At 41.0% G+C, this 25,644-nt stretch overlaps 1 protein-coding gene across 4 annotated transcripts in view; it reads right to left on the bottom strand.

Moving 5' to 3' along the window:
* KIAA1217 (KIAA1217 ortholog) overlaps positions 1 to 25,644 on the bottom strand; it is a 240,793-nt gene that overhangs the window by 104,489 nt on the left and 110,660 nt on the right. For all 4 annotated transcript variants that reach the window (XM_077809458.1, XM_077809461.1, XM_077809460.1 and 1 more), the window contains exons 2-3: positions 21,190 to 21,385; positions 660 to 858 (exon numbers count right to left, since the gene is read on the bottom strand). In XM_077809458.1, the coding sequence (XP_077665584.1) occupies positions 660 to 858; positions 21,190 to 21,385 (395 nt within the window). The remainder of the gene's footprint in view (positions 1 to 659; positions 859 to 21,189; positions 21,386 to 25,644) is intronic.

Here is a 25,644-nt window from a genome sequence, read left to right as displayed (position 1 = left end):
TCTGCAGTATTGGCTGAGTTCAGAAGTATTTTTAATTATTATTATTAATTATTTGTATTAATGTAGCATCTAGGACCAGCAGCAGGTATTCAGTTGCCCAGTCCTGATGGAAACTAGAGCAGCAGTGGGTGCACTCCAGCCTCTGCCACTGGCATAACGGATTGTACACTGGTGGTAGATCATAAATAGTGGAGCTCTGCTCCATGACACTCCCTCCAGCCCACACTGTGTCCCAAAACACCCATGACACTTCCCCACTACCCCTCACATCAGACTTTCTGTCAGTAGAGACAGGGATCTGTTTTAAGGCCACTTTGTGAATTTGGCCTATAGGTTTATTTTATGTTTAATATTTCAAATATACATGTTTTGGTAAAAACACAATAAATATTAATTGTAAAAGCTAACCAAACTTATCTGTACTGAATGAATATTTAAATAAAGTATATCATACATATACGGCTTGTGCAACAGATGTGGTACATATAGCTAAAGGCATGTGTCAAACTGTGAAAACCCCAAATTACTCAGACACCACTGAACTTGCCTCAATGTGTCAGACCTGATATTTGTTAGATATTTATCAGCTTTACTCTTTTTCATGCTAATGATGCACTGCAGAAAAAAACCAAACCAACCGTAGTTCCATGTTTACCTACCTTACATCATTTAGTTCATAGTATATGTTTCTGCTCTCGTCCTTGATGTAAATGGCAACACTGGGAGACTCCAGCATTTTCATTGTCAGCTGCTGGGGGAAGGCACTTACAAAGAGGGCACGAATTGTGTCTGTGCTTGTAATTTCATTCGGCATCCTTAACTGTTTTGTTTCATCTCCATACTGAAGATATAAAACTCCTAAAAGCAAAATACAATTGAAGATTTTTTAAAAAAAAAATGCATGGAATAAACCTAGACTCCAAAGTCCACATAGAAAAACACATCAAATATTTAAATCTACACTAGACTAAGCAAAGCTAGATGTCTCTGTCTCACACACAGCGTATCTTTTCACTACAATACTGGAATGAAGAATAAAAACAGTCTTATGGATATTGATTATTTGTTTCTATACCACAGAGTTTTCCCAGAGCAGCATGTTATTGCAAGGAATCTATTTTTACTGTTCTTTAGTTAGATCAAAAGTTTACATTAAAAGAGTTAATTTAAAAATAATACTAAAATGAACCCATACCAGAAGGAAGATGCAGGTAACTCATGGGAAATTTTCTGTCAGCTGAGGGAAAAATTAATCCTTGTATCACTTAGGTTCTTTTAAGCATAAACTCTTTGTTTTAACTTCACACTTACTCAACAATGGGTTTGATTTTCAAAACCAGCTCCCCATTTTTTCAAGCATAATTTTGTGCCCACAACTGATTTATCAGCAATTTATTTATTTATAAAATTATAGGTGAAATTCATAGTAAGAACAAAGCTGAAGTCACTAAAAAGCACATCTAGCCTGAATATCATCCACTTTAATGTTTAGTGTTTCTGTGTGACATGGTTTGCAACCTTAACAGTAACCTCTAACACATTATGTTATAGTATAGTAGAGGGGGGCAGAAAGAAAGAATCTGAGTCACATATCGATAGATTTATAGATTTTAAAGCCAAAAAGGATAATTCTGATAATCTAGTTTGGCTTTCTGCATAACACAGACTAACAAACCTCCCTTAGCAATTTCTGCATTAAGCCTATAACTTTTGGTTGAGCTTGAGTACATCTTTCAGAAAGGCATCTAGTCTTGATTTAAACATTTCAAGTGATGGAGAACCATCATACGTAGGTAAGTTGTTCCAACAGTTATTTACCATCACGGTTAATATTTTGCACTTTATTTCTAGTCTCACTTTGTCTAGCTTCAGTTTCCAAAGACTGGATTTTGTTAGGTCTTTTTCTATTAGATTAAAGAGCCATCTACTATCAGAAATCTCTTTTCCTATGTACATACTTGGGGACCATGATCAAGTCACCTCTTAAATTTCTCCTGGATAAACTAAATAGATTGAGCTTCGTAAGTCTCTCAGTACTAGGCATGGTTTCCAGACCTACTTTTTTCTCATCAAAAGTAAATGTCAATATTTTGCAATTATATACTGCAGTGCCTTTCATCAAAGGATCTCAAAACAAACAGACTTTAATTAATTGTGTCCAACAATATTTCCCTGAGGTAGGCAAGTATTGTAATATATTCATTTTACAGATGGGCAAATGGAGACACAAAGGCAGTCCTCCCCTTGTGGAGGCTCCTATTTTCTCCCACTGGACCTTGCTCACTAGGGGTGAGATTCTCACTCCAACACCATCCCCTTTTGACAGACTGACATAAAAGGGCATAAAAAGCCTTGGAGAGGCTGGCCAGGGGAGAATTCCCCCAGTGTAGGAGCTGAGGAAGACAGCCACAGACTATCCTGCAAGACCTGACATCTGGGCCATGCCAGGGGTAGGAAGGACATGTTGGGGGTGGGGCCACAGCCTGTCTATAGGCATCTGAGGACAGGCTGATATGATGTTAGAGAGCCCTGAGGGGCTACCTAAGTTACACCAGTGGCCTCTTCAGCCCCCTGAATCAGGAGGGCACAAAGGTACTTGAAGAGAATGACAGATCTGCTCAAATGTGACTATGTTGCTCTTTCTTGGTTAGTCCTCAGAAGATATAAGCCACAATACTAGCAACTCATTTTCTCCTTTAAGTCAGCTGGTTTTTTTTTGTAAGGGAACAGAAATGCCTAAATAATATCCCTACTGATGATCATGCAGTCTATGGGGCTACAGCACAAATTACAAAACCTATTTAGGTAGTGATAGCTTGGTTTAAGGTCAAAATTGGTTATACCACCAATGATGGGGTGGTGGAAGGGTTTTTATTTTATATATTCATGAGCTACCACCAGTAACTAAAAGTTTGTGCTGAAGTCCTCGGACATGAAGCCATTTACTGAAAAATATAGAAGACATATTAATCTAAGATGAGTTTTCTTTATACTCAGCTCTTCGTATTTTTCTCACTATGTTGCCCATAATTGCTATAAATGAGTGAATGCACATTTTGGCAGCTGTTCCCACAATCAGTGAGTAGATAATTGTACCTGGAGCAAGAGAAGGCAGAACATGTTAATTTTTATGCATACTAATCAGACTCCTCAACACCAGCTAACCATTATTTAATATTAGGCTGCTTTTAAAATGACACTGTCAGTACCTTTTCTATACTATTATGAATGGATCATATTGTTACGAGCTGGGTTAAACCTTGTTATGGGTTGAATTACAGCCTCATTGAAAATGAGGTGTGAACATGCCCTTCAATTAAGATAGGTGTAAGACACAGTTAAGGAGCCATACCTAAAACATTGACGTAACCTAGTCTGCCCAGTAACTAGCAACACATGGGTGCACGGCTCCATTGGACATTGTTCTGACCAGATGCGCTTGTGGCATAGGTGCTGGAACTAGGGGAGCGGGGGTGGCATAGAAGAAGGTGCTGCAGCATCCCCTGGCTTGAAGTGGTTTCCATCATATACAAGATTTACAGTTTGATTCAATGGCTCTCAGCATCCCCAGTATACAAATTGTTCCAGCACCACTGGCATGTGGGGAAAAAGTCTAGCTGGAAGGGACAGTCAAGAAACAGAGAAACCCAAAGGCAGCAAGAAAGCCAAGCAGTAGCCTGTAACCACAGCATGACCCTGAAAAAAGCCTAGCAAAAGGTTCTGGGTCAGGGTTGCTGGATGAGGGAAGATTGGGCCTGTAAACTAAGAAACGACTCCTTTTGTTTCTGGTTCCTCCTGTGTTTGGAGAAGCAGGACATTATACATTCCTTGTAAATGAATAAGATTGCATCCAACAAAATACCAGACTCCATCATCAGTTTCTACTTCCAGCTGAAACATCCCCAGGGTCCTGAATCGACTAGCTGCTCGGGTCAAAAAGGTGTAACAATATCATCCTGTGTCACTAAGGTTGCACTCAGGTTTCATTACAAACTCTATTTTTAACCTTTTACTTTGGTAGGCAAAACTAGATTGACCTGAAAATTGCCAGATTTACTCCAAAGGTTTAGGAGAATTTTTCCAAAAGTTTATTTTTTTTTAAAAATGGCCTATACCTCAAAAACTGTTAAGTTAATTTTCTTTACTCTGAATTGAAATTATGATTTTTTTGTTAAACATCCTTGAGAACTCATGTAGTAGATATATTTGAAGAAAATAAGCTGTAATTAATCAACATTTTAATGACTATATCTAACCCCTGTATTCACTGTTCTTAAGCAAACAAAAAGTTTTTGCGTGTGATTACTTTCAGAGTATACGAGAATTTTTCTTTGAAGGTGTTGTTCAAAATATTTTTCAGTTGACAAAAAATGCTTAAAATGACACTTTAAAAGCGATATATCGATACCATATTTTTAAAGAACTCAGTACACAAACAAAAATGTTGTTAACTTTAAACTAAGTTTGCTACTAAGTACGTATGAATATCAAGAAATGTTAGTTTAAAACAAAACAAAAAAACCCCTTTAGGGCTTAAAGGGTTTGGAACATTCCCAAACAGCCTTAACTCTGCCCTTCCTCACACACCCTCAACCTATATATCAGAAACTCACTTACAGTTGTTTTAATGTAGATTTTCCAAATAAACTTGTATCTAGTCTGGAATTATTGTTCCTTAACAATATCGAGGTTTTATTTAGAAATCACAGAGACCTTTGGTCCATAAACGTATTAGCATGGGAAAGAACATTTTCAAAGGTATTATGGTAAATTCTCCTTCTCCTATTCTCCCTTATATTACATACTTTTAAAAAGCCACTGCCTTTTCCATTGATTTGCCTGATCCGTGTCATAATATAGCAGTTGTCAAGGTTCCTTCCCCACTCTGAACTCTCGGGTACAGATGTGGGGACCTGCATGAAAGACCCCCTAAGCTTATTCTTACCAGCTTAGATTAAACGCTATCACCACCAAAGTGTTACACAAAGAACAGGGGAAGTGCCCACTTGGAAATGTCTTTCCCCCCAAAAAATATTCCCCCAAGCACTACACCCCCTTTCCTGGGGAAGGCTTGATAAAAATCTTCACCAATTTGCATAGGTGAACCCAGACCCAAACCCTTGGATCTTAAGACCAATGAAAAAGCAATCAGGTTCTTAAAAGAGAATTTTAATTGAAGAAAGAATAAAAGAATCACCTCTGTAAAATTAGGATGGTAAATACCTTACAGGGTAATCAGATTCAAAACATAGAGAATCCCTCTAGGCAAAACCTTAAGTTACAAAAAGACACAAAAACAGGAATATACATTCCATTCAGCACAACTTATTTCATCAGCCATTTAAACAAAACAGAATCTAACGCATATCTAACTAGATAGCTTACTAACTCTTTACAGGAGTTCTGACCTGCATTCCTGCTCTGGTCCTGGCAAAAGCATCACACAGACCGAGAGAGACCCTTTGTTTCCCCCCCCCCGCCCCCCCTCCAGCTTTGAAAGTATCTTGTCTCCTCATTGGTCATTTTGGTCAGGTGCCAGTGAGGTTATCTTAGCTTCTTAATCCTTTACAGGTGAAAGGGTTTTTCCTCTGGCCAGGAGGGATTTAAAGGTGCTTACCCTTCCCTTTATATTTATGACAGCAGTACTTTAGGGTATTTCCTGTTTGAGAAAACTAGCTGTTCATTCCGAAAAATCCTCCTTTCGGCATGATAGAAGAAAAAGGGACTTTCAGATCCATTATTTTAAATCATTCACATTGTTCCATACACACATCTCGTCAGGCTGAAACTGGGACAGCTGGCAACACCCTAATGCCCAGCTTGAGGGAAGCAGCTGCACCCCTACAATCACTTCTTATTGTCAACTAATAAATTACTCATATTAAAACTAAAGCAAGAGGAAATAGTGTCTAACCCTGGTGCAGCTCTCATTAGGACAACAGCATAGCTGCCAGCAAAGCCGATGGAAAGGGAGCCAAAGGAAACAAATGCTAATGTTTTCATGCATCCTAATGCTCTTTCTGCACTTACTCTTCTGTCACAACAGATTCGCCAGAAAGATTAAGATTGTGCTGAGTTTTTACAAACACAAAACAAACAAGACAATAATGCAGCATGTAATAGGCTTAACTTCAGGAGGACAGGTAACATTTATGTGAATAATGAAGGCTATACTATATAGCACATCTGAAAGTAGTAACTTGAGTCAGGTTTCAGAGTAACAGCCGTGTTAGTCTGTATTCGCAAAAAGAAAAGGAATACTTGTGGCACCTTAGAGACTAACCAATTTATTTGAGCATAAGCTTTCGTAGCTCACGAAAGCTTATGCTCAAATAAATTGGTTAGTCTCTAAGGTGCCACAAGTACTCCTTTTCTTTTAACTTGAGTCAAAAGTTAATGAATGTTAAAAAATGCTACTGCTGCTAATTCTAGGCATGTCTATAGCACCTTCAGTTTTAGAACTTGTCTACATTTATAAACAAACTATACTGGCAAACCCTCCTAGTGCAGACGTAGCTTATTGTAGCAAAAAAGTCCTTTTGCCAGTAAAGCTTATACCAGTTTCCCAAGTGAAATAAAGCCATGCTGGCAAAAGGCCTTTTTTTGCCAGTTTAACCGTGATTACAGTAGGGCTTTTGCTGCCTCAGCTATGTCAGCAAAAAATCATGCCCCTAAACAACATAGAATATGCTAGCAAAACTTTTAAGCATAGAGAAGGCCTTAGGTTTCTTAAAGCATTTTACAAACATTATTTCATTAAAGCTTCATTAACAACATTCCTGTGGGGTAGGAAAGTGCAGTTTACAGATGGAAACAGTGAAGAACAAGGAGATGAAGTGATTTGTCCAAGGACACAAAGAACAGCTATGGAAAAGCTAGAAGTAGAAACCAGGTCTCCCCGATTGCCCTATGGTCTAACCATAAGACTCTCCTTTCTCCACATATAGATCTCTACAATAAATGAGATCCTAATTCTGCTTTTCCTTCTAAGAAGGTTCAGTTAGAAAAAGGTTTTCAAAAAGTTCATCCTCCGTCTCAGGGTTGGTCTAAACACAAATTTTCACCAGTTTAACTTAAGATGTGCCATCAAACTGGTTTTATTAAACCAGCGTTAGATGAGGCTTCAGTGTGAGGCCATTCTTATATGCAAGATAAACAGATCTAAACCAGGTTTAAACCAGTGTAAGGGTATCCCCTAACAAAGTTGTAAATCAATTTAACACCACAACTTTACTTAAACCAGCACAACTTTGTGAATAGACCATGCATCATCAGGCTTCCAAATCTCTCTCACACACAGAGAGAGAGAGAGAGAGAGAGAGAGAGAGAGAAAATATGCACACAATTGAATCTAGACAAATTCCGAATGGAAATAAGGTGTAGATTTTTTACTGTGAAGATAATTAACCATTGGAACAATTTACCAAGGGTTGTGGTGGATTCTCCATCATTGATAATTTTCAAATCAAGATTGGATGTTTTTCTAAAAGACATGGTCTAGGAATTATTTTGAGGGAGGTGTATGGCCTGTGTTACACAGGAGGTCAGATGATCACAATGGTCCCTTCTGGCCTTGGAGTCTACGCATCTCTGAAGTAGTGGAGAAAAACAAGTTAAAATACTTGATAAACTGTTTAAGAATAATTAATAATTAAGAATAAATAATAATAGTAAGTAATGTCAACTTCAAAGCACTTCACAAACATTAGATAATCCTCACAATATTCATTTCAAGTCGGTAAGTACTATTATCCCCATTATACAGAAGGGGAAATTGACGCAGAAGGGTTAACCAACACTACAGAGGGAGCCACAGCTAAAACTGGAACTCAGGAATTCCTGTTTCCACTAAATCACATCTCTGCCTGTCTCACTAAATCACTGTGTAGTCGGACACTTTCTAAGGCTACATTTCTGACACCCCTACTGATGTTGAGCAGCAGCTTACTCCACAAGTGGTCTCATTGACATCAATGTAACAACTATTTAATATCAATAAGGGTGTCAGAATCTGGCCCAAAGTGAATATTGGAATATTGGTACTAATGCTCCCCAACAAACAGATCAGATTTCACCATGAATGTTATCTGAGACAAATATAGTATAGTATTTAAGGGTGTAACAGAGGTCAAAACCCATATTGTTCTTCTTAGACATGTATCAGACAAATAGAGATAACACACATTGGTGTCCTTATCAGTGAATTCTGCAGACACACACATAACTTTGCTACAGCAACACTTCTTGTAATGGAGAAGAAATTCCTTAGTATACAGTTGTTACTATCCCCATGCTCAACACTAGCCTTTCCAGCTATACAACACATTCTTTCAGAACTATTCTGAGGTCATTGCCATCATCCTTGTGGTATTTCTAGCCTGAAGCTCTAGTACTATTTCCTTTAGCTACTCTCTGCTGATAATATCAATCCTCTACATTTAAAAAGGGGTCTCTTAATATTCTTAGCTACCTTCACAGAATCAATGGGCACAATCTGTGGCATGAAATAAATCTAAAAGTATATGTTTAATTTAATTTTCTTTCTACCAGAATAGCCTGAATAGTTTTGTTCAAGGTTCTTCAGCTGTCTGGTCGGGTTTTTCAGTAAAGATAGAAAAAATGTCGGGTTTAGTTCCTTAAATCTACATACTGCTAATCTGTCCATAACCTGCTATTTACTGAGACTAGCTGTAATAGGTCTGTTTTATCACAAAAAGAATACACAGAGAATGCTAGGGTTATATTTTATTTCTACCAGTGTATTCCATGAAGTTGGGATGTGTATTCCACGCACCACTCAAATAGGAAAGATTGTAGAGTTTTACGTGTGCCTACTGCAAATGGATGAGTTTAGCCTGGATCACAGGAAAAAAGTTTAAATAAAATACTAGTACTTTTGCTTAGAGAAGAACGGAAGAGAATCCAGGTGGTCACAACTAAAACCTATGATGCTTAAACTGTCATCTTTTTATATGTCAAAGTTCACAACTCAGTTAGATGAATGGGGCAGTTCATGCTTCTCAAAACCATTGTTTCAGGCTGTCAGATTTTGGACACCACTGCTTCAGTTTACTCAGCAAATTCTACAGTATCAAGGAATACAGAAGGTTCTGCTTATCACTATAAAGGACAAATATCCATGTTCATACTTTCAGATCTCATGGCAGACTTCAGCACTATTAGTGATAAGAAGCTGCTGACCCATAAGACCTGGCATGGGACTGGGCTGCACAACCGCAATGCAGTTTAGCTGGGACTGACTGGGAAAGCCACGTGTAGGTTTCAACCAGTTCAGCATTCAGCAGCCCACCTTCTGAATGTGACAGATTAACAAGAGCATATTACACAGGGGCTAAGCATATTACAATGGGTCCGTGATGCCAGATATGATTCAAGGACTTGTTAACTAATTTTTAAAACACTTTATGCTCTAGTAAGTGATCTGGATACCAGTGAGAGACCATCCTTCACTCTGCATTTTACTGCAGAAGCAGCTATGGGCAGGGACATTAAAGCTGATGGTCCCTCAGACCAAAATTCTTAGGGGCTTGCAACAGGTATTGCTTGGGGATAAGGAGCAGTAGGGAGTTCAATAACCAAGGGGCTCTCTCTGTCATGGTAAGCTCAAACTTTTCCACATTAATACCTTTGGACCACTGTGCTAGACTTGCTACTTGATATTAAACATGGAAGGGGGATTTGCATGTACGGTGGAAGGTAGGATTTGGCCTATTTTTATTGTTTTTCAGTGGTTATCCATAAATAATTTGCCAATTTTAGTGTACAGATGTGGATAGAGCACTGGACTGGAAGTCAGAAGACCTGGGTTCTAATTCAGGCTCTGCTACCGACCAGCAGTTCAACCTTGTACCAGTCACTCCATTGTCTCTGTGTCTGTGTTTCCACCCTCCCTCCTCTCACCAGGCATTTTGGTCTTGTTTGTTTAGATCACAAGCTCTTCAGAGCAGCAATTGTCTCTCACTACATGTTCATATATTACCTAGCACAACGAGGCCCGGATTTTGGGTCGGGATCCCTTGGTACTACTGTAATACAAATAAATAACAATAATGAAAAAGTCTTGCTCAAGAAAAACAGCAGGGGAAATAAACAGTCCCAGAAATGTGCCTATGTAGCTACATTTCAAGCTAAACCTGTCTCTGAAGGCGTGCTCTGACTCAGGGGCCTGATTCTCCCCTCCATTTCAGCTGTTTTACACCAGTGCAACTGCACTGAAGCCATTTCAGACTTACACTTGACACAAACTGTTGTACCAAAGAGGAGATTCAGGCCTCATATCATTTGACCCACAGTATACACTGAGCCTATCGTATAATGGTTTTCAGCACAATGTGTATGTGCCGAGGCTGTAATGCTAGAAAGGATTCTGGTTCCCTGGAACAAATTTTTTATTCCTCAGGTGCACACAAGAGATATCCGCTCACACATAAAGGAAGAATAGATTAAATAAACACCACATGTGATTACCCAGCTTCTCTTGGGAAGGTGTACATTTCACTCTTCCCCTGGGTATAGTCCAAGAAAATGTGTAAGTACAGTAAATGGAGCATGAAAGCTTTTATGGACTAGCATATACTGGTATGGTTGTTTACCTCGCTTTGTTTTTTCTGCTGCAAAATGTTTCAAGTAAGATAAAATATTTCTTTTGAAGCCCAATAAACGTCGGTCATGATTTTAAACTAAGGAAGGAGATGAAGTCTAGAAAGAACTGACCAGAAAAACTAGAGTTACCTTAGGATATTTTCATTTCCTAGGATTCCTGTTTCAACCCCATAATTGAAACTGGTTGTTTCAGGCTGTTTTTCCTGCAGAACTGCCAGCCAATTCTAATTTTTCTGACTACGATAGCAAATAAGTACATGTTCATTTTTGCATGTTGATGTGCTTTTCATGCATTACAGAGTCAATAGACAGGACGGGGAAAATGATTTGAGAGGATTAACTACATTAAAGCCATACACAGTCCTTAATTTGAGATGCAATTCCCAATGTCTTCCAGGAGAGTTCCTCCCTCTGGTTCACCAGCTGTATGATATATGGCCTAAAGGCAGTGGTGGATTAAACCTAGAGGCCTAATCCAAAACCCAGTAAATCATTGGGATTTGAATCAGGTCCTAAATAGGGCTGGATCCAATCTTAGCAGAAAAACCTCAAAAACAAATCAAGGGCCTCCTCCACAGATTTTAAAATTTTATAGAAACCTGACAACATACATTGCATGCATACACACACAAAGCTAATCCCAAACATAAAAGTACATAATCCCGGTTAATCACATAGGATGGAGCACTACACAGAATCAGGAGACCTGGGGTCTATTCCCAGCTACACCACTGGCCTTCTGGGATACTTCAGGCAAGTCACTTCTGCCTCTCTGCTCCAGTTTCCCCATCTGTAAAATGGGGATAATGATACTGACCTGCTTTGTAAAAAAGCTTTGACATTGTGGCAAAGTTCCTCCTCTGCCTCGGTGGGTCCTGCACTTTTTGGCGGATTTGCTCACCTCAGAGGTTAACGGCAGCCTGCAGTTTGGCCGCTTCTGCTAGAGGCTCAAACCTGCCATTCACTCAGCTAACCTCATCACTGGCCAGCATGGGGGAAATGGAGAACAATCTCCACAGTCTCTCATCCCACCTAGTGGGTCAGGGACAGGCCAGATCCCTTTCAAAATAAGACCTTCCCTTCTGGTGTTGCTCACAGACCGGGTCAACTCCTTCTGTGTCTGATCCGGGCCCCCCCTCTACACCGGGTTCCAGCTCAGGGCCCTATGTCTATGTCTTCTGTATCAGCTGCATGATAGCTACAGCTGCAACTCCCTGGGCTACTTCCCCATGGTCTCCCTCCAGCACCTTCTTTATCCTCACCGCAGGATCTTCCTCCTGAGGCCTGATCCCGCTTGTACTCCTCAGTCTTCCAGCAGCACGGCTTCTCACTCCCTGATCCTTGCACGCCCTCCACTAACTGATGGGAGGTCCTTTTTAAACCAGGTGACCTGATTAGCCTGCCTACCATAATTGATTCTAGTAAGTTCTTAATTGGCTCCAGGTGTCTTAATTAGCTTGCCTGTCTTAATTGGTTCTAGCAGGTCCCTGATTGCTCTAGGGCAGCCCCTGCTCTGGTCACTCAAGGAACAGAAAACTATTCATCCAGTGACCAGTAAATTTTAATTCTACCAGACTCATGTACCCCACTGGTCTGGGTCTGTCACATAATCTATTGATGAAATGCACTATTGGCTGCAAGGGCTAGGTGTTATTCAATTAGTTATTATAGAGCTAAATATTTATGATGATGATGATGTCTGAATTATGTGGCAGTGAAATCTTTACTCAAACCACTGAAATCTGTCTGTCCGTACTGAAGTAGAGAGTCATGAGATAAAACATTAGGGAAGATTTTAAAAGTCCAGTCCCCCCACTGTGTCATTACTTAAGCATGTGTGTAATGCTACTCTTATGAGAAGTCCCACTGAAGCAAACTGAAGCTTAAGTACTGGCAGGATCAGGCAGTTTCCGGTTAAAATCACTGCTGACAAAGTCAATTGACTACTTAGGTGAGCAGGCGAAAACACCTCTCACAGTAGGGTTATTGTATTATACGTCAAAATACATCCAAAGGTCACCCTGTCCCAAAACCACTGACCAAGATTTAGTAATGATCTGTCACCGTGGTGGTATAACTCAATATAGCTCTTAAGACATGTAAACTAGCATTGGTAGTCAGTATAAATGGCAGCTTGACATCTGGACATGCCAGAATTGAAGCAGTCATAAGTCTCCTTTCCAACTCTTCAAAAGCACATTTACACTCTGGTGTCCACTTAAAAGGTACTATCCTAGCCCTTCTTTTTGGGCTTCCCCCCTAGCTAATGCAAAGGACAGGGGATCTGTGAAACTTCAGTAGTTACTCATAAAACTGAGCATTTTCCTAACTTCAGTCAGACTCTGTGGTGTTGGCCAATTTTCGAGTGCCTTCATCTCTGGACTAACAGCAATTCCCTGAGCCAACACCACATGTCCCAGAAATTTAACTTTGATACTGAGTAATTTACATTTAGTAGGTTTTAACTTTAGTTCGTGTTTGACCAACATGATCAGAACCAAATCTAATCACTCCAAGTGTTTGTTAAAATTCTGTGAGAACACGAGTATATTGTCTAAATAAATTAGGAGAATCTTAAACAGCTGATCTCTTCATAGTGTCTCCACCAATCTTTGTAAGGTGGATGGAGCATTACATAAACCAAGGGGCATGTGAATACACTAAAACTGTCCAAATGGGGTAGTCATGGCCATTTCCCCAAAATCTGCAGGCCCCATAGCCACCTGGAAATATCCAGCCATTAAATCAAGGGCGGAGAACAGAATGGCTTGTCCCAATGCATCTAGTGATTCCTCTATCCTTGGCAATGGATAGACATCTTTCCTTGTCACCATGTTCAAATTTCTGTAATCACAGCAGAACTGTACGCACCCATCCACATTTCTGATGATCACAGAAGGAGAAGCCCAAGGAACTTTTTCTGAGAATTCCTTGAGACACTAATTGTTGTACATGGTTCTTGAATTCCTTGTACACATATGGAGAAACTATTCTATGTCTGTGCTTTATGGGTACTGCATTTCCAGTGGGTATATAATGCACCACTACTTCAATATACCCGAGACCACTATCAGATTTGGAAACACATCTTTATGTTTCTGGAGTAGCTCTCTTAAATATTGTTTCTCAGTAGGACTCAACAGTTCCCAATCTACTTTCATGGGAACAGTTTCTGGCTTCTGCTTTTTGTGATGGTCTCTCTTTCTCTTTTCCTGAGCCTCTTGAACCCTCACTACAGCTCCTTCTTGTCTATACTCCAAGATTTCTGGAGGCTCTATCCTGACTGGTCATATGATCTCAGCTCCCCAGGTCCAGGGAGATAACCAGGCTGCTCAGACACTAGCATTCAACAATCAGACTGGCACCACTCCTTCCTGAGATTTTGCACTGCATATGAGCTAAGACAACCCCTCTGGTAAGCTTGTCATCATAGTTGGAGTGATTAGAACTTGCCTTGAGGATAGTCCCTCTGGGTGAAAACAATGACCTTGCACCACTCACTCGTAAGTGGAATTGTGACATTTTAATCCCAGCTACTTGCACATGTCCAATCTTCCCTGGCCACCAAACCTTCTGACACTGAGCATTTACTCTCGCCCAGATGTGTGACCCTCTCCTTGTGGTACAGTCCTCCTGAAAGCTGCAATAGGGTCCAAAAAGGCCATCTAAATCCTTCAGGATGCTCCAACCCAGAATCCTGGGAACTCCAATCACACTGTCTTCTGGACTCAAATAATCATCCTGCACAATGAAAACACACTTCTGAGACAATACTTGCCCTAAACACCAAATATCTGCCTCCAAACATCCAATTACCAGAATATCTATTAGCTGCCTCAATTTTACCCAGCTGGCATCTGCCACAGCATTAGGTCTCTCAAAGTTCTTATAAAAGTAACTTGCCATCTGAGTGGTGACTTTAAACCCAAGGTCAAGTAAATAAAATGTGTCTTCAAGTCTCCGATCTCCACTTCCACAATGGGGCAGGCTCCAAAAGCTCTGGCCCTCTGTTTTTCTATCCGTAGACTTGCCATATATAAATCCATTCTAGGTGAAATATTGTGTGTCTCATCCCCCTTTCAAGAGTGTCTTCTGCCCTGACTTGAGTTTCACACTTCAACTGTCTCTCTATCAAGAGAGGAAATTCTTTCTTGATCTTTTCAGTTACGTGGTCATTCTCTCCAGATGTGACTGGACTCACGGCATCCATAGCAAACCAGGTTGACCTATCCATCTTGTAATGGAGACCTCTTGCAATTTTCTGCCCCTCAGAAAGCACTGTTTGCTTTGGTCCAAGTGAAAGGTTTGGTTGATGCACTGTTAAAAAGCTCTTCTTATTGATCACTAAATCTTTGTACTGCTTTCTTCAAACTCTCCAAGACAGTAGGGGTATTCTCCAAATCAGCCATGAAGATTCAGTTGGCTATTTCATTTTTTCCTCTATAACTACTTTTATTTGCAACTTCTTCCAAATTCTTTTCATCCTCCTCAGACCACTCAATGGTTGCCCTTAACAGGTCAGGAAAAGTCAGTGTATGCTGCTCCTTGAATCTCTTCTTCATTTCATGTCTTAACTCATCATCCCTCAGTCCTATCACTAGTTGATCCTTCTGGATGGCATCTGGGTCTGTCACTTGGCTCTTATCTTGATTCTGCACTTTGGAGAGTCTCTCCTGTAGATTGTAGGCAAAATTCCTGTTTCACCCTCTTCCTGCTTTCTCTCATGAAATTCTCATGAGCGATTTCCAACAGGAGCCTTGTCCCCATACACACGAATCAGCAACTTGAAAATGTTCTCTGTGCTCTCTTCTCCAGAGGAATAAGGTACTTTACAGTGTCTTTGGCTTGTCCTTTCAGGTGGTCCTTAACAACCTCAATGCCTCGGGCAGAGTGGACATTTGCCCTGTAATTCTGAGCTCTTGCTCAGTCAATAAGGTCTATAGTGCTTTCAACTGTGCCTTGTGCCCCTCCATGATGCATTCTGTTGACTCAGAGATACCATTCACCAGTCCAGAGATAAAGTTACTACAATACTCAGCTCTGGTCCCCTACACTAAACTGACCTCATCTGTTTGTGATGCCAAACAGATGTAAACAGACCTCTCAGTGTAGGATTATAGTGTTACATTTGAAATACATCCAAGGGTCACTGCATCCCAAAACCATCGATCAAGATTTAGTAATGGTCCGTTACAGTGGTGGTTTAATCTACTCAGCAGGTGAGAGCTGGGGGTATGTTACACCATAATAAAAGGTTATTTAATGGTAGCCAAGATAATACAACTAGCTGTCAAAAAATAACATAGTAGGGACTCTATTTAAACCAGAGCAAACAGAACTGGATTCTACCTACCTACAATAGATCAAATAGATTAAGAATATATATATCATAAAAATATATAATGGTTTGGAGATATATATATATAAAAATACACACACACACACACAGAGTAACTAACTTACTACTGAGTGTACTTAGCTAAATATAACCTCTAAATACAGAAATATATCTATATCTCTATATGCACAGGCTAGTATCTTATAGGTTATTTTTTTTCTAGTTCAAGGTTCCCCTTTCCTCAGCTACCTCACTGGATGCTGTCTGACACCCCGGCCAATCTTTGAGTCTCACATACTTCTTGTGACTTCCTGAAGATATAGCCTTAAATCCAGTGACACTTGCAGCAGTGCAAATCAAATCAGACCCACTAGATCTCAAGGCCCTTGGCTCTCCTGTTCTGGATCTAGGGAACCACATGGATCGATGATAGATGACCGGAACCAATGGTCAGGAACACACCATCAGACATGGACTGACTTAACCAACCAGCTTTAAATGAAAGGGACCCTCTTCTGCACATCTGTTTGTCCTGCTCAGTCTCAGTCTCTCCACTTACTCTTGGTTTCTCTCAGCCCTGATTTCCCTCTGTCCCTCTGGCTGCCCTCTCATCCTCTGCCTGTTTCTCTCAGTTTACTTACAGACTCTGTTTCTCTCTCTCTCTCTCTTTCACTGGCTTCCCCAACATGCCTCTGTCCCTAAACCTTCCCCCTCCTCCCCTCCAGCTGTCACTTCCCCTCCCATTGAAGGTCAGGACCACCTCCTATAAGTTTTTCAGAGGGATGGGCTAACCGCTGTCCGTAAAAGTATGCATTCATTCTGAACATCCACTTCCCCCAAATGATATATCCGCACACAGGGTCAAGTCCTTTTACGTTTATTTAAATAAGTTATGCAATGTGCTTATGTGTTTGCAGAACAAGGGCCCAAATATAAGGACCAGTGGATTTTTAAAAGACATTTCAGGGAAGAAACTTCTCTGAATGGTCCACTTCAGCTGCTCTGGCTCCTTCTCCCAAAGCAGGGAGCCATGAATATCACCAGCTATTGTATACCAGCTTTCCAAGCAGGCAGGCTGGCTGCTGGTTATCCTTCTTCTCTCAGATCCCAGCATAACCTTGTCCCCAAGGGTAAGGTAAGAATCAATCAGATCCCATGCTGGGTCTATCTGTTGTGGCATGGCTGCCCAACAGAAGTGAGTGGGAGAGTCCACTGGGCTGGGCAGAGAGGGAGATGGGGTGTGTGAAGTTGCCCCCTCTTTTGAGTGCCTACAGACTGCAGCCAGCACTCAGTGGAGATACCGTCAGGTAGGAGTAAGGCCAGGAGCCAGCTATGCACTGGTGTTCTTGACCCCCTCTTCAGTTACCACTCTCTCCTGCTCCCAAGTCCCCATGGCAGACCCCAACACTCTTTGTCAGTGTCCTCCTCCAATGGCTCCTCAGATCCAAGCCTTTGTGTGTCCATGTACCCCCTTCCCAGTCTGGTATCCAGAGCTATGGATTCTGCCTTAATCCAACCCTGTTTATAGTGCCCAATCCTGAGAAACACTGAGAACCTGCAACTCCCATTGTCTTTAGTAGAAGGTGGCAAACACATAGCACTTCTCAGAAATAGGCCTGTTCAGCCTGATTCTGTGAAGTGCCTAGCATCCTCCACTGCCCCGGAAGTCAAAGAGGATTGAAAGTGCTTGGCACCTGACAGAGTCACATCTCACTGTTTGCAAACCACAAACACTTGTCAGTCTGCATGTCTTTTGAGAAGCATTAAAACAATGACATCAGTGCAATCCAGCACATACTGCTGTTTTTGACAGGTTGCATAATATAATTGTGTACTTGTCAATTTTTATTTCCTTTAGGCAAATTGCAAGTGACTTTGGTGAGAGCTTTGGAGCTCTGTCCAGGTTTAAGATGATTCTTGTTCTGACAGTTTTCCTAGAATTTTCCCCCCCACAGTTATCAAGCTGGAAGAAATCCCAGCTTTCAAATACGTATTTTAAAATATATTTTATTTTGTACCTCATGGAGGATTAATTCATTTTAATGTTACACTTTGTCCTCAGGTGGCATACTGATGAGAAATGTGCTGATTCTGATAGACCCTTTTGTCAAGAAAGACCTTAATTTCAAGAACCATGGCCAAAGTTTAAAATGGATACAGAGCTAGAATGTCACATGCGCTGGCTCACCACGGCGTGAATTGGAGCCTGGCATGTCATAATGACCCACAGTCATCATTAGTAAGGCTACATTTTAGTCACGGGTATTTTTGGTAAAAGTCATGGACAGGCCACGGGCAGTAAACAAAAATTCATGGCCTGTGACCTGTCCATGACTTTTACTATATACCTCTAACTAAAACTTGGGCAGGGGGCTGCGGGTGCTCTGGGAGGGCAGTCCAGTGGCACTGCAGTTGCTGGGGTGTGTGTGTGGCCTGGGACTCCTGCTGGTGCTGGGGGGGGGAGGGGAGGGGAGCGGTGTGCAGCCTGGGACCCCCGTTGGTGCTGGTGTTGGGGGATGGGTGTGGGCTGGCAGGCTCCCTACCCAGCTCCGCGTGTCCCTGCAGCTCCTAGGGGGAGGGAAGCCCAGGGTGGCTCCACACGCTGCTCCTGCCACAAGCGTCAGCTCCACAGCTCCCATTGGCTGGGAACTGCAGCCAATGGGAGCTGTGGGGGCAGGGCCTGCGGGCGTGGGCAGCATGCAGAGCCCCCTGGCCCCTCCACCTAGGAGCTGCAGGGACATGCTGGTGGGAAACAGGGAGCCCCCCACCTCGAGATAAGCACCGCCCCGCACCCCAGCCCCATGTCCCTAGCTTCCTCCCACACACCTAAACTGCTGCTGCTGGCCCACGGGCTCCCCGGCTCAGGCAGCCCTTGAGCCAGCACCAGCCACTGCAGAAGTCACGTGACCGACACACAGCCTTAATCATTCGTCACTGACTGACAAAAACGTGATGCCCGGGTAGCCAAAATGTATTGCCACTACTCTCATTCATTCCACCTCCGAATAGACCTTTATTCAGTCTGTAATTTGAAAAACAACCTGACTCAACTAGACTTGGAAAAATATGAATGTCTATGACAATAAGATTTTTAAAAGAACACTGTAAAGTTTATTAGACTTAAACCCATCAAAATGATCATTTTTCCTGTGTCTTAAAAGAACAGTGTTCAGTAGTTTAGGATTAATATATAGGTTTTGTTTAAAAACATGTAAGTTTGGGTGGAAGGTTCAGGCTCTCCCTTCAAAGTGTCCTGCATCAGACCAACCTGTCCCTTCCAGCTGAGGTGGATGAAGCTTCCCATGGAGTCCATCTCCTGGCTTTGGCCAGAGTGGCCCACTGAGGAGTGATGTGAGCCACTCTCTCCCACATCCTCAGATTTGTGTGCTGCCCTTTTTAGCACTGCTAGTGCCTGCTGGCTTGGAGAACCCTTTTTAGTTCTGTTTTCTATTTTTTTTTAATTTGTTCTGTTTATCAGATATCAAAACACTCTTGACAGAAATTGCCTTGGATCACTGAGGAATAAATAAACTCCTGTGATCAGTTTATGAGCTCTCTGTGATGTATGGTGCAGCCTTTGGTTTATGTCATTCTGCATGTAGGGGAATGAGATCCTACAGAAAAGAAGCAACATTTCAGTTTATTACCCTTGAGAAACATGCCTTCTTCATCAATCTGCATGCAAGTTATGCTGTCTTCCAACAGCAGTCTACCTGCCCTATGGCATTATTCTTAAAAAAACTAGTTTCTACCTGTGCATCCATCTGTTGAGAAGAGAATCTCTCTAAGAAAGTAAAATGTATTGCAAAACCAATTTTAGTTTAAAATTAATTTTGTGGACAAATTGGGCTAAATTCAACCTTCAGGTGTAGGGGAATTCAAATTGCAGTGACAGGAGAAGCAGCTTCCCCTGAGAAGAGCCCCTAGGGGTGAAGGGTGGAATTGCTGTTGATTGTGCCTCAACTCAAATCTGAAGGTACTTCCTGGGAAAAGTAGAGTAGTTCAATCACCATATCCATTCAAATCCCTATTCTCTTTACAAAGGCTGCCATAAAAGATTCCAGAGGTAATGTGAATACCATCCCTTTTCAATAGGAATTGGGCCACCACCAATCAACCATCAGACATTAATCATTTTTGCTTATTACAAATCGGGCTGGATTTGAACATGTAATATACAGACAAAGGGCTCTGTATCTCATGTCTAAAATTAAGGTCCCATCTTGTAAAAACTCATCACTTAGTGCAGTGTTTACTACCACGTAGGAAGAATAATACTTGGTAATATGTATTTGCAGTATTGGGCTGAGCTTGTTAATAGACTCTTCAGGGCAGGGTCCACATCTGGCTGTCTGTCTGTCAAGTGTCTAGCATGCTTTTGGAGACTGCAGTAATACTCTCACTACCAATTCCCTGGGCCATCCAGTACTCCACACTGAACTAATCTGAAAAGAATAAACTTGCAGAAGAGTGCCTGTCCTGTAGCACCTCCTGCTGGCTAAGTGTGGCGCTGCTGGTGTTCCTTGTCTCCCTTCTTCCCCAAGGCGGGTCTCCTTGGCTCTCCACACACCAGTCTATGCTGGAGAGGTGGCTTAGCCCTCTGGCCAAGTCACATACAAACCTAACACAGGGTAGCAAGAGTCCAAACTAAAAAGTCCCAACAAACAGAGAGGCTCTTTTGCCCTTTGGGGGCTTTCCTTCAGTCGGATTTCTGGGCTACATTTAAGAGTCTTTCTGGCTCTTGGATAGAGCACTCAGCCCCCAGGGTGGTTTCCCTGGAGTACAGTTCTCAACCCCTTCTGGGATATGTTCCTTATGTCCTTCCCTGCTCCCGTATAGAGCACTGGGGCCCTGGGCTGGTTCCCCTGGAGTACCCTGCCTCCTGCAGACCCTGGCTGAGAGCCTTCCACTTTCTGTGGTACCACTTTCCAAACTTTGTCAGCCCTCTTTAAGGCCCAGGTGTCCATTAACTACCAAGTGACCCTCCTTCATCCCACCCCCTTAGACTGGGAAGCAGATAATAAAAATTATGGCACACATACAGCTTGCCCCCATCGCCCCTTAAAGGATCCAGTCTCCTTGTGATACGCAGTAACAATAAGGTGCTGCAAATGTCCATATTTTGTTAACCCCAAAACACTGTAAAGACAAAATTTTATTTGCAGAGAACACAATGCCAATTTACAGGCAAAGAGCAGAGCACTGAAGGATCCTGGAAGATATTTTACCTAGTGATCGCTCCTTTGTTTGGTTCGCTGACCTCACCACTGGAAGGCTTGCTCGTGTACGGCTGCCTCTGGAAAAAGGAGTTGGAGAATCTCCCTCAGACATGGCTTCTAAAGAATCGGCAGATGCTTCAGACAGATGTTCTGCCTGGTCTCCTAAATTGGGCTGTGGGCTTTGAGACAGCTTTGGGCTCCTTGTCTGTAAAAATAAAATAAATATATCATTATTATATTGCAGATGTCACTAGGAACATCAACATCCAACTGTTTGGAAAAAAAACAATGAAAAAGAATTCATTCAGCCTCTAAATGCAGCATTCTGCAAGGCCTTGTGTGCTCAAGGTGACTTCTGTGTAAGTTATTTTAAAATATACTGTCCCTGGATATTCCATTAAGGTTTTTATTGCTGTACATCTACTGTACAAATTTCATTTCTAACAATGACCTGAGGCTGACATATTATAGGGTGAATGTATGGCAATTCCATTCCCCTGTTGCTCAGACAACTGTTAACATTGGTTGTGACAACAAAGGTGCACCACACACAGAGAGCCTCAACCTGTAGGATTAGAAATTCATCCAATAGGTTTTCTTAGATCTGCTCTCAAAACCAGTGAGTGAGTTCTGTAAAGAGGAAACTGGCAGCTGAGTAGCATAGAAGTATTTACATTTTTGATAACTGGAATGCTATTATTAATAATTAAAATCTCAAAAATGTTGCACTTACCTTGAGAAGTCTGTTGAGAAAAATGTCCTGAAAATAAATTTAGCAGTAAAGCTGTCAGAACTCAGTATCAGAACTGCAGCTACATATGCTGTGAAGAGTAAGGGTTAGCAAGGCCACAATAGCAGTCTAAAATTTTTATCCAACATACTAAAAAATTATGAGTTAAACTCTGCTTTCATTTATATCAGCATAAAATGTGGAAAAACTCCACTGATTAACTGAATTACTTGTAATTTCCAGTGTATAACAGCAAACAGAATTTAGCTGCATACAATTAACTGTAACTTCCGTTAACTGCTAGATACTGTATGTTAAAGATAAGTCTACCTAACCATCTCTGCTGGTACCAATCCAGGGTTTTATATTTGCTCCTATTATTGGAATTTCTGGATAACAAAAATACACTCAGTAGGAAATACAATGCCCTGAACATTTTCATCGCTGACTTCAAAAAGGGCTTTGTGTTTTGTGAAAGAATATATTTATACATTTTACAACTTATAAGGGAAGTTGCATTGATAAATGTATAAGGGTTCCGTTTTGTCTGTTGCAGAGAACAACATAAACTTCTGCCACTATAACTCAGACTGAACTTGGTAGGGTAGTAATTTTCCATAATTTCTCAAGCAAATGTAACATCCAAAATAAATAATATACCTACTCTAAGTACAGCAATGCAAAACAAGAAAGGTTTCCCCCCCCAGAACCTTCAGTGGAAATATAAACTTTTTAAAAATAAAGGCCTAAAGACTTGTCAGTTTATATACCCAGGCATAAAATGCCACATATCATAGCCGCCTTTCTTTCCTCTCTCATTTAAAGGTCAGATACTTATATTAAAAATACCCTATAGTTAGGCTAAAAACAACTCCCACACTGGGTTTGAAAAATCAGTCAAATTAAAGACAAGTTCAAAAAAAAAAAAAGAAAAGAAAAGGCCAAAACAACACATTTTGCTGACATGTGGCTCTTTCAGCAGTTTCTCGTGTGAGATGGAGAGAGCTCGTTGCAGCAATGGCATAGATCATGTAATATTCCCCATGTGACCTTGAATGTAAGCAACAACTCTTAACTTTTATGAGATTTTCATTAGACTGCTCTACATCCCCAGCCTTCTCTGCTGCCAGCCTGTCCAGTTGCTCACATATTATAAGAAGTTAGAAATATCTAATGAGAAAGCTAAATTCTCTGGAGCTTTGCACTTATGAAAGGTTAGCTATTATCCAATGTCCTGCAATGAAATGATTTTGAAGCACTGAATTTTTCCAGGAATTAAAGCTAACAACATTTATCCCTAGCAAACCAAGGCATGCTTTGAAATGCCTCTGACATGATCAGCTCTAGTCTACAATGTTGTAAACACAGAGACTGGTGCATGTACAATACTGCCTGAGAGTTTATAGAAGTAACAAGCGAACTGCATACATGAAGGATTTCAAGAAGTCAGTTCTTCTTTCATTCAGTTATCTGAAATGTCGCTTGGCAACCATCATTGCTAAAATATTTTAGTTACATAGGTATGCTTGTTAGAGGGTGTTACCAAGTAATGTCAGTGTAACTTAACTCATTGAACAATAAAAGGGACTAACACACATTATGAAGCTCAGTTTATTATTCTGTTAATAGAAAAACCATAAAGAAAATATAAAGCAAGGTGCAATATAAATGAATCAAGATAATCCAGTAGAAACACTTCATGGTTTAAGTTTGCTTTTTGAAAAAAATAATTTTGATAAACTAATTTTGCTTCATGTTTCCTCCTGTTACATTTTGTTCCATCGCTCTTAAGACAAGCAGGATGATGAAGTTGTATCTGTACGGTTACCAATATCTGTTAAGTTATATTCTTGTTTTGAACAATCCTTTAGCATTTAATATAAAACGACTCAGATCCCCCTCAGGATTAATGCCAACTTCACAGTGACTCACAAACAGTAGCTAGCATTGCTTAATGAAATCGCTGCAATGCTAAGAGGCTTACAAAGACTAATTAAGCAAGGGTGACTCATACAGTAGATTCTGTAAAAACAAGAAGCCTGATTCTCCTTTTACATGCACTAAAGTAAGTCTGGAGGGGCTCCACTGAGGTCGATGGAGTTACACAAATGTAAAACCAGCAGCAGTGAGAAGTGAATCAGGCTATATGCACTGTAGAAAGTACAGCTATATGCCCTGTAGAAAGCCTCGGGCCATTTGTGGCACTCGACTAATGTAATAGTTTTAATTTTAAACAGATAAAAAGAACTATCACTAGGGAATGGTGACCATCCAAATAGTTCTGAGATGTCAGTGCATATAAGGACTGGGATGCAGTTTTCTTTTTGCCAATGGTGAGCATGCACCAGGTTGGATATTACAGTGACAGTCAGAGCAAGTTTCTGGACATGTCAGGTATCTGAATTGCCTCCTAGAAAAATTTCCCCGCAAGGGAAAAAGAAAAAAAAAGACACTTTCCATGTCTATGGAGCCATAAACTACTAGACCCATTGTGAAGATAGCTGGGGAAGGCAGTGGGGAAACTGGCAGTAGTATTTCAGTCCAGGTGTCACCAGTAGGCATGTTGTTGCCAGACTGAAGAAAGGTAAGCACGTAGTAACTGAGATGACAGAGAAATCTGTATAGAAATGACACTACAAAGGTTTCTGTTTGCAAACCCCCCACCCCCAGTCAAAATATATTTACAAGTTACCTAAATACTTTAGGCAGTATATAAGAATGGGCTAGTATCCCTTTAAATAGCTTGCGAGCCCTCTATTGGAGATCATTGTGTTCTGTGTTTTAGTAGCTTCCAGAGCCCAACCAGAACCGTGCTCCTATATAACTAAGCCTTACATATTATGTATATTCAGTAAAAATTATACAAATTTACATCAGTAACGATGAGCTAATAGCTTGAGAGACATGCTGGTTCTGTGGCCCTAAACATTACTTGGGTCAGATTGTCCCGTCTGACTGGTGCTCAGTCAGTGCTTCCTGAGTCTCAGGCAAAATATGAGGAATGCAAATCACAGCAACACCCCCATGTTACCTGAGATATGAGTAATTAAATAAAGCACAGAATGCAGTGTAACTGGACCTGCAACACAGAAGCCATGCAGATCTTTTCATGCTCCAAGGAAGAGAGAAAACTAAGCCACAGGAATTTCCCACTTAGGTAAGAAGGGTGACTCTCTTCCTATTTAGTAACCAGGATGGGAACATGAACTTATGCAATGATGTCAAATTGTCATAGGATGATGTTGCATTAAAACTTGATAATGTTCACTCACAATGTCATGTCACCATATAACCCATTACTAATGCAATGTCATGAAGGAAATGTCAGGATCCTGCATGGAGTAATTATTTTATGCATCTCTGCAAATCTATTTGAGGGTGAAACTATTCTCTGCTTGTTGAAGGTCTATTAACACTAACTGCATACTTACTATTGCTGACCCCAACTTTTTTCATCTGGCCTAGACAATATGTTTACTCAGATCCCACAATTTATCATTTACATTTTTAGGGTGGAATTATATTCAGATCATCCTAAAAAGCTGCAGAATTTTCCATCAGCCTTCAGAGCTCCTACTCATGACTGGCTTTGTTGTAACCAGCCAAAAATATATCTTGTAATTCGACTGCTGTGAAGAAATGAGCTTGAAATATGCAGGTTAGTTATTCCTACTCTCCCTTCTCATCACCACAGACTTATCAGGGGTGATCTTCATAGTTACAAGTGAAACTTC

This window comes from Eretmochelys imbricata, chromosome 2, assembly GCF_965152235.1.
Source record: "Eretmochelys imbricata isolate rEreImb1 chromosome 2, rEreImb1.hap1, whole genome shotgun sequence".
Lineage (NCBI taxonomy): Eukaryota > Metazoa > Chordata > Testudines > Cheloniidae > Eretmochelys > Eretmochelys imbricata.
Note: the sequence above shows the minus strand (reverse complement) of the source record. Positions and strands in the feature narration are given on the sequence as shown.